This window comes from Eucalyptus grandis, chromosome 2 (genome assembly GCF_016545825.1).
Source record: "Eucalyptus grandis isolate ANBG69807.140 chromosome 2, ASM1654582v1, whole genome shotgun sequence".
Classification (NCBI taxonomy): domain Eukaryota; kingdom Viridiplantae; phylum Streptophyta; class Magnoliopsida; order Myrtales; family Myrtaceae; genus Eucalyptus; species Eucalyptus grandis.
In genome coordinates, this window is record NC_052613.1 from 3,214,099 (window position 1) to 3,224,188 (window position 10,090).

At 42.5% G+C, this 10,090-nt stretch overlaps 2 protein-coding genes across 2 annotated transcripts; both read left to right on the top strand.

Annotated features, from left to right (window-relative positions):
* Positions 1–254: 254 nt before the first annotated feature.
* Positions 255–3,766, top strand: LOC104434285 (probable metal-nicotianamine transporter YSL7). The gene is made up of 5 exons (XM_010047245.2): positions 255–496; positions 1,094–1,194; positions 1,311–1,445; positions 2,352–2,526; positions 2,666–3,766. Exons 1-5 carry the CDS (start codon positions 290–292, stop codon positions 3,764–3,766), a joined length of 1,719 nt encoding a protein of 572 aa, XP_010045547.2. The 5' UTR covers positions 255–289.
* Positions 3,767–4,131: 365 nt separating this feature from the next.
* LOC104418042 lies at positions 4,132–9,945 on the top strand. The gene is made up of 5 exons (XM_010029253.3): positions 4,132–6,339; positions 7,021–8,025; positions 8,232–8,457; positions 8,839–8,981; positions 9,384–9,945. Exons 1-5 carry the CDS (start codon positions 4,753–4,755, stop codon positions 9,696–9,698), a joined length of 3,276 nt encoding a protein of 1,091 aa, XP_010027555.2. The 5' UTR covers positions 4,132–4,752; the 3' UTR covers positions 9,699–9,945.
* Positions 9,946–10,090: the final 145 nt, after the last annotated feature.

Genomic DNA, 10,090 nt, shown 5'->3' on the forward strand with positions numbered 1-10,090 from the left:
GGATCTTTTTTATCCCTTTTTGTCATAAAGATGGACCTAATGTTTGGGTTAATCCCTCCGGTGAACCTCTTCGCTGGATTCTTCGGTTTCCTCATCATATCGACGTGGACAAAGTTATTGAGCGCAGCTGGCTTGATGGGACAGCCGTTCACGAGGCAAGAGAACGCCGTCATTCAAATATGCGTCAATGCCATTATCAGCATCGCTTATGATGGTGAGCACTCTATGAGCAGCAAGAATCCTGTCATTAGAAATCTGTCTGGCTTTTCTTTTTTTATAGCCTTGAGAAATGATAAGGTTGTGTAGTTACTCTAGTTTACTTCTGCAAACAGGTGGTTTTGCAACCTATTTTATTGCCATGAGTGACATCGTCGCGAAGCAGTTGCCAGGACCAGTCGATGCTAAAGACATCAAGAATCCCAGCTTCGGGTGGATGGCACTGTTTCTTTTGCTCTCTAGTGCTGCCGGCCTATTCATTATATTGCCTCTTCGAAAGGTAAGCATACATTCTCAAATTGCTGATTAAAACGCTTCAAACATTTTCATCAAATACAAAGCTTGAGCCCATCCATACTGCATTTTACGGTTTCTATCGAGAATCAAGTGGATGCCTTGATCAAAGTGTCTGCTTTACTCTTGCTTGATAAAAATGGGATGGGCGTTGCTGTTATATACTAGTGTTAAGTCGGTGGAGGAAATCTCCACACTCTTCTGATATAAATATCTCCTAAAATAGACATTACACTGCAACTTGCTTTGGCTGATTTTTCTTTAGAGAATCCTGGAGGTGGCGTAGAAGTCTTCACACAAGTTGGCAATTAGCTTAACAGCTTGTTGGTTGATTTTTCTTTAGAAAAATCTGGAAATGGCAACTACTAACAGAGAAAAATCTGGGATTAGGGGAGAGAGAGAGAGAGAGAGAGAGGCGGTGCTTCTCAGTTTGAGATTACTCATTAAGAAGGAATTAGGGTGTAAGATGTTTCTCCGATTTAATAAAGAGAGAAACTATTATGCAATTTCATAAAAGACTCATCACGTGTTGATTCGTTGTCAGTATGAAAATATGTTTACTTTTTGAGTTTCCGGTACCCAGTTCTTTATCATTGACAAGAAGTTGCCATTCCCAACCGGATCTGCATCAGCTAATTACATAAACAGCTTCCACGCTCCCCGGAGTGGCAAAATGAATGGCAGGTTCTTTCTCTCTTCCTTTTCTTTCTTCCTCATCAATAAAATATTTTTTTCTTGTGGTTTCTAAAAGAGTGCACAACTGATAAATACTAACACAATGTTTCTCAATCCGCCAACAGGGAGCAGATCGAAAAACTGAGGAGATTCTTCACGATTAGCTTTCTTTGGAGCATATTTCAATGGTTATACAGTGGAGGTGACTCATGCGGATTCACAAACTTCCCCACTTTTGGACTCAAAGCATTTGAAAGGAGGTATGGGTTCATAAGTTTTCATCATTCAAGCAATCACTTTATACCAAAACCTAAAAGGAGCACTCTCTTTCTTAAGTAAAAGGGAACATAAACAGAAACATGAAAGAGCCTATAGTATTGCTACTGAATATAAATAAATACATTGGTTGAACCATACATGCTTTGGTCGACATTAAAGTTTTTGTGGAAACGAGAGAGGTGATAACTAAGGATTAATAAATGCCTGCAACACTAGCAAGTTCCTAAGGGCGTGTTTGTTAACGTTTCTATTAAAAAATTGTTCCAAGGAACAGAAATATAAAAACTTATTTCTGTTCCGGGAAACAATTTTTGACCAGAAAAACGCGTTTAGTAAGCTTGTTCTGGAAATAAAAAATAATAGAAACATGTTTGGTAATTTATATTCTTTTTTGTTTCTTTTAATTTTTTAATATTTTTATTTTTATTTTTCTTTTTTCCTTTCTTTTTTTTTTTTTTTTCTTTTTCTTTTTTTCTTCTTTTGGCCGGTTGCCGGCAGCCTCGCCGGCCCTCGGCAAGGCCGAGCCTCGCCGTGGTTGGGCAAGCTTGGCCTCGCCCAGATCCGGCGAGGCTGAGCGTTGCCAGCCATGGCCGAGACCGGCGACCGGCCAAAGAAAAAAGAAGAAGAAAATAGAAGAGAGAGAAGTGTTTATTCAAAAGTGTTTCCGGAACAAAAAACAACTTTTTTTTGTTTCTCATTTTCATTCTTTTTTTGTTTCGGGAACAAAAAAACAGATTTTGAATAAAAAAACGCAAACAAATGCGTTTCTGTTCTTTTTTTGTTCTCGGGAACAAAAAATCAAAATTTTTGTTCATAAACAAAAGAAAATAACATTACCATGCAGCCCCTAACTGTGAGCTTTTCCTCGTTTCTGGTGGCCAAAACAGCTTCTATTTTGACTTCTATTCAGCATATATTGGCATTGGAATGATGTGTCCATTCGAAATCACCTATTCACAATTGCTCGGAGCAATCCTCTCGTCAGGTGTATTGTGGCCTTACATAGAGACCAAGAGCGGTGACTGGTATCCTGTAGAAGACGGTGGCTATCAACCTTATAAGGTGATGTCCCTGACGAATAGTTCAATTTTCCAGTTACTTGTTTGTTTGAATTTGCGTGAAAAGCATAATAACCAAGTAATCTGCGTAATCTAGATTGTCTCCCTCGTTTGATGGTTTAAACTTTGATTATGTCACGCAGGTCTTCATTGGCCTCTCCATCATGATTGGTGATGGAGTCTATAACCTGATAAAGATCATTGTTATTGGGTTGATCAAGCATAAGAACAACGATAATTCTCCTGCCTTGCCTGTCGAGAACCCCATCCATGGGAAAAACCCTGTACCCTATGATGAAGAGGTTAGAACCAAAACCTTCCTCAAGGACCAAATTCCAAAGAGAGTGGCGATCGGTGGCTATGTCGCAATAGCTATTATATCCGTAGTAGTTTTCCCATTCATCTTCCCCGGACTCAGGTGGTACCAAGTGTTGACCCTCTACCTGATATCCCCCTTGGTAGGATTGTGCAGAGCCTACGTGACCGCTTTAACCGACATGTCGATATCAACAGTTCTTCTGAAGTCAGCTGTCTTAATCTTCGGTTCATGGGCTGGAAAGTCCAGTGGCAGCATCCTAGCCACGCTCGCCGTTCCTGGGATACTCCTGCATTTCGTGGAGGTAGCTTCCAATATGACGGAGTCCTTCAAACTAGGCTACCTAACCCTTTCCTCCCCCAAGTCCATATTCTTGAGCCAACTGATTGGGACTTTAGTGGGCTGTTTTGTCGCTCCTTCCTTCTTCTTGTACTTCAAGAACCGCTACCCGGATGGGTTTGGAACGCCTAATTCTATCTTTTCAGCTTCCGAGGCCAGCTATGGTAGAGATACCGCCATGCGTGCAACAAATGGGCTCTCTACACTGCCAAAGCATTGCCTCAGCCTCTCTCTGGCGTTCTTTTTTGCGGCCATTCTCGTCAGCTTGCTCAGAGACTCGATGCCAAGGAAGTGGAAGAGTCTGATACCGATACCCATGGTGTTCGCCGTGCCATTCAACCTTGGAGCCTATCTCAGCATCGACATGTGCGTCGGGTACCTGATCTTCTACTTCTGGAGAAGGAAGAACAAGGCCCAAGCCGAGGCGCTGGCCCCTTTCGTCGGGTCAGCACTGATGTTTGGAGATGGGTTGTGGACGTTTCCCAGTACTGTACTCAGCATGAGGAACATAATTGCGCCAATGTGCATGAGGTTTCTGTCCAAGGAGGAGAGTGCCCAAGTTGAAACTTGCCTCAGCAGCGGTTCTTGATTCCCTTCCTATTCTGTTCTAGCAACTATCTGTGCCTCCCAAGTATCTACCTAACTTACAATACTTGTGGAGAAGTCTGCATGTAATTCATTTTCTAGCACTCTAGTTGTATCGCCCGCGGCTTCCACCGACTTATTTTCGGATCAATTTCGTGCTTTCCGATAAATTTTAAATATAAAAAAAGGGATTTTTACCCATAAAATAATTCTATCATAGGCACTTTAAACATTTAAAAAAAAAAAAGAAGCATAAAATTGACTTCTCGGTAACAGCGTAAGAAAAATGGTCCAAACCCGGTCGATGCTAGAGCCATCTGGCTACAGTGCACTTCAATAAAACCTCGTATACGCAGCATTTGCCTGTATGAAAAATCGAGGGTCGATGGAGAAAAGGGAGTTTGCCCGAATTCACAAGCGAGAGGGACGGGGAGAGAGCGATGGGTTATGATGTAAGCGCTAGCGATTGACCTGTAGCTAATAGCACTCTTGAATTTAAGAGGGATGCTGACCTGTTCTCCCACGCTTACATCTTGATCGTGATTCTTGAGGCTCTCGAGAGCTTTCTTAAAGGATCGAAAGCCGTTGACCACTCCCGCAAAATCGCAGTTTTCTTGATATAAAAATCCCGACTTTACCCAAATCGCATCCCGAAAACCCTAATCGATGGGGCTATCTACGACCCGGTGGGGCGGTGTCCATGGAAATGTGAATCCCATGTCGGAAGCGAGGGGATTGGATTCGCAGGTCCGGTGAATTTTCGCAATTTTCTTGATATAGAAATCCCGACTTTACCCGAATCGCTTCCCGAAAACCCCAGTCGACGGGATTTTCTCCGACCCAGTGGGGCGGTATCCATGGAGTTGTGAATCCCACGTCGGAAGCGAGGCGATCGGATTCGCGGGTCCGGTTGATTTTTGGGTTTTCTGGTTTCTTGCTGTTGCGGGGCGCAGGAGGCGGGTTCAAGATTCCGTTTCTTGGATTTGTCAGATGATAAATGGGGCGGGGGGTCGCGAGGAATCCTCCGGAGTCGCCTTTCCCGATCCATTAGATGCCCGGAATTCGAAGGCGGACGGCGATGGCGTTGGCGATGGCGTTGGCGATGGCGATAGCGCTTCGCCACAGTCCCAGTACTCGTCCTGCGGCGAATCGGAGTTCGAGCGCTACTGCAGCGCGAACTCGGTCATGGGGACGCCCAGCTTGTGTAGCTCGGTAAATTACACCGACTGTTTGGAGTCTGATTTCGGGTCCTTCAGGAGCTCGGGATTTGGGGATGATGGTGGCTTGGAGGGTTTTAGCTTGGGAGGGAAGCATGAGAGGAATTTCGGGGATAGGAGACCCGAGTCTAGTGTTGTCGGATTTAATAAGGATGAAGTCATTAAAAATGAGATGAAGTTGAGCGACAGTGCAGCTGGGGTGGATTCTCGTGGTAGCAAGGCATTTGAGAGTGCTACAACTCACGGATCGAGGTCGACTACAGTTTTGGACAACTCAGGTGAAGGCGGTTCTGAGGGTGCTCGAGTGGGAAATGCTTCTGATCATGGTTTTACTAGCGGGTTGAGTTCTGGACAGGATTTGCATATGGATGGAGGAGAGTGGGGGAGGGAGGACGAAGAAGGATCAAGCATGTATTGCTGCTCAGAAGATGAGGAATCGATGTATAACTGCAGTTCAGATGATGATCGCGGAAAGGATCTTTCTTACTTAAGGAATTCACGGCATATTCAGAATCGGGAAACAAAGGATGGGGATTTGAATCCACTGGTTATGAACTCATCCGTTGCCTTTGGTTCAGATGACTGGGATGACTTTGTTGAAGAAGCAGGCAAGACTTCAGTTGGTCCATTGATGTTGGATATGGTGAATGGGCAGAGACAACTGAATCAAAAGAATGGATACGACCTTTCAGATGTTGGGCAAATGGCACAAGAAGATGTGGCAGAATTGTCCACAACCAATGAAGAACTTCAAGGTGCTTCTGAAGGTGTAAAAGGTACCCTTGACCAATCTTTGGCTCCGTTTTCCTCTATGAAATCATGGGATTTGGAGCATGTCCAAATTAGTGATGTTGCCTTGCCCACTGATGGAGCACTAGCCTTTGATAGGTTGAGAGGAAACATAGAAGGTTTTTCCACAGACAAAATCAGTGCTCGTGGTGTTTGTGATTCATATCAAAACAATGTCAGGGACATCGGTATAGCCAGCAATCAAGTCGCAGTATTTGATGAAACAGTAGAGTATCTGAACGGTTGTTCCATTACCAATGTCTTTGAAGTGGATCCAGAGCCAGTAGTAGAGAGAGCTCATTTAGAACGAGAAGGAGGTCTCGGATCTGTGGAGTTTAGCCAGGAGAAAGAGCGTAGTAGCACTGAGCTCATTAGCTATAGTGATGGTCAATATTTGGAGGGGAAAGAGCCTGAGCTTTTTGATGAGAAACTGGACCCACTTTCTGAATCAAATGTGGATCAGCTTCATGAGAATCCATCCTCATTGACTTTGGAAACCGAAGATATCTTTGAATCGAAGGGTTTCACACACTCCGAAGATCTCATGCAATACCAAACTTCACAGGCTAAGGTCAGTTGAGTTCCGTTGCTATGTTTATCCAGCACTTGCAGCTAATTTAGGAGATTTGTTTGCGTTTTAATGTTTTTAAAGATATTTTTGATAGGTTGGTTTTCTTTTGCTATGAATAGTTGCTGCACAAAATTTTTCTTTTTCTAAATAAATTGGCACCACAGAAGATACAAGTTGCAGAGTCGTATGAATTTCACTTGTTAAAATCTAGGAGATTGGCTGGAACAGGCTAATTTTGGCCAGGAAGAAAGAGTATTGCAAGAGGTTGCAGAATGGTAGTGAAGCTTCTGCATCCCCAAACTTAGTATGTTGTACCTGTACTTTAGAGTAGAAGCTTCTCTATCTTGAGAGCTCTTGTCCAACTATCCTTCCCAATTTGATGTGAAGTGAGCAATTGATACCAGAATAGTGGTAGACCTCCTGCACCTGAAGTTCCAACATTTTCTCCACTTTTGACTATCCATAATTAAAAGCTTTTCTTTGTATTTAAAGTTATGGTTTCACTAGCTATGACATGCCCCTGAAATTGTCGATGCCTTTCATGTTTGTGGACTGCACTGCATGGTTTGATGCTAATCAAGCTACTTTTTTTAATTGTTTCTTTATGCACCATGTTTTTGGTAGAGTGACTCCTGCTGACTATGTCTCTGCTCTTCTATTGATGTCATTTTGCAATTTCAGACAGAGACAGTTGAACTGCATGAATTCATTGATGATGTTATTCACGATATGGAAGAAATCCTACTTGATTCTGCCGAGTCTCCCAGTTCCAAGTTTCCAGTTCTCACTCAAGATAAGAAGACTTCTCCATCTCAGTTGACTCTACCCTCAAGAGATGGTGGGTTGACTGCTTCAACCTCTGGCAGTGATGATATTGATGCATTTAAGCACAAGATTATGAGAATTGATGGGGCAGAGGTGATTGGGGCAAGGCAGAAGAAGGGGGATGTCTCATTCAGTGAAAGACTGGTTGGCGTGAAGGAATATACTGTGTACCGAATAAAGGTGTGGAGCGGCCAGGATTACTGGGAAGTGGAAAGGCGATATCGTGATTTTTTAACCCTCTACCGCCGTTTGAAAGATATATTTGCTGATCAAGGCTGGAGTCTTCCTTCTTGCTGGTCCTCGATAGACAAGGAATCCAGCACTCTCTTTGGAAGTGCCTCTCCTGATGTTGTTGCAGAGAGAAGTGTTATAATTCAAGAGTGTCTCCACTCAATTCTCCACTCCAGATATTTCTTTGGCTGCCATAAGGCAGTCACATGGTTTTTGTCTCCTTTAGATTCGCATCCAGGATCTCCTGAATCAAATAGATTGGTTCATCTGTCTTCATTTGATTCTAGAGGGACAAATGCAGAAACAGCATCTCCTTTAGGGAAGACAATTTCACTCATTCTTGAAATTCGTCCACACAAATCAATAAAGCAGATGATGGAAGCTCAGCATTATTATTGCGCTGGATGCCACAAACATTTTGATGACAGCAAGAATCTAGTGACAGACTTTGTGCAGTCACTAGGCTGGGGTAAGCCTAGACGATGTGAATACACGGGTCAGTTGTACTGTTATACCTGCCATACAAATGACGCTGCGGTCTTGCCTGCAAGAGTGTTGCACAATTGGGATTTTGCAGAGTATCCAGTTTGTCAATTGGCCAAGTCATATCTGGACTCCATTCATGACCAAGTAATCAAAGATTTTTTTATCTATATATATAAAAAATAAACCAGCATCTTATGCTGCAATATGCCAATGTCTACCTCATTTCCATGAACCAGATTCTTCTATGTGTTAGGACAGAAATGCTTGTGGTGGTCAATAGACTCAATAGCATCCGTCTTTTGTATAGGTGCCTCCTTTTTTTTACTAATGCCTTGTATTTTCTTTTCCAGCCCATGCTTTGTGTCAGTGCGGTAAATCCTTTTCTCTTCTCAAAGGTTCCAGCCCTTCTCCAAGTCATGGGTCTTAGGAAAAAGATAGGATCTATGCTGCCTTGTGTTCGCTGCCCATTTCAGAGGTCCATCAATAGGGGACTTGGGTCTCGCAGATATCTTCTCGAGAGCAATGATTTTTTTGCCCTGAGAGATCTGATCGATCTTTCTAAAGGGGCATTTGCAGGTTACCTTCTAATTAATAACTTCTTTTGTTGCGGATGGTTTAATCTATTATGATTTGGGTTTCTCTCAAAGATTTATGCCTGAATATGACCGTCAATGTCCTTCTATATTCTAAGTTGAAGTTCATGCTCTTGTAGTAGTATCTCCCATGTTGGATCAGTTGCTGGGCATTGCATGCTTTACTTTAGATTTTGCCTTTACGAAGCTGTGGATATCTTGTAATCACAGTTCCCATACAATCGATCATGTTAACAGTCGACTGGCTTTAACTTGTGTCTAGTCCATTACTATTGAATGGTGTAAGCATAACATATGTCTGGTGGCCTGTTAGTTATATCCACTTGGCTGCAAGTATAAATAATGTTAATCTGACGAATTGCAGCTCTCCCGGTGATGCTGGAAACTGTCTCAAGGAAGATCCTGGAGCATATTACGGAGCAGTGCCTCATATGTTGTGATGTGGGAGTTCCCTGTGGCGCCAGACAAGCCTGCAATGACCCTTCCTCACTGATTTTTCCTTTCCAGGTAGGCACTGATAACTCTGGTTTCACATTCACCTCGGAAATACAAAAATGTGCATACCCTTATGTCAATGTGTGATCAATCAATATGCAGACGTCAATGGATCTTAATGAGGCTGAGTGAAGTGCGCATGCACCAAGATCTGATAGTTTGTACATGTAGTATACTAACACAGCAAAAGGCAGAATTGATTTTTTGACAGTGAAATCGGTAGCTAAGGTGTTCTACTTGGAATTTTCTGATTTGTTGGTAAAAGCTAGGCTAATCCTAGGTTTTGACAATTGACTGTTGATAGGATGCTGTGCATTGTCTGTGATGCCCTCATATAAGAGTGATGCATTGATTGCTATATTTGATGATGTCTCCATGATTTTAATAGGAAGATTTTTCTCTCTTTCAAAACAGGAAGATGAGGTTGAAAAGTGTAGATCTTGTGAACAATTGTACCACAAGCAATGCTTCAAAAAGCTTGGGACATGCCCATGTCGGTCACAACTTGAGGTGTACGAGTCTCTCGAATCCTTTAAGACAGAAAGTGACAATGCTAGCGATGAGATGAATGGAGCTCTAGTTTTGCCAAGAAGTAGATCAGGTTCTGTATATACTTCTGGACTACTTTCTGGACTTTTCTCTAAGGCCAAATCTGGTAAGTTGAAAGATCATAGAGGAGGAGGAGGCAATGTTATTCTAATGGGTTCACTACCAAGCACTTCTCTGTAATTCTTGTAGCTATTTTGCAACCAAACAGGATCTATTTTTTGCCTTTTTACCCAATGGACTTAAGGCGTGTATTGCTGCTCTTGGTATGAATTGAATAATTGGAGCAGGGGAAACGATTGTCCGCATGTTAGGTTGGGGAATTTGAGATTTGATTCTTTTTTTGGATTGTATGTGTAACATAAACCAACAATCATCAGCTGTGTAATTACCAATGTATCAATTGTATTGATAGATGCATTCTTATTTTGGCGATCTTTTCAAGTTATCCTTCTTTTTCCTTGCTGTTTATCCTGATCATTCATTTAATGAGACGCTCAATTGAGGTTGTGTTCCTCTTTAGGTACTCTCTGGGTGGAAACATGTTACAGATATATTTGCAATCCAGTAACAAA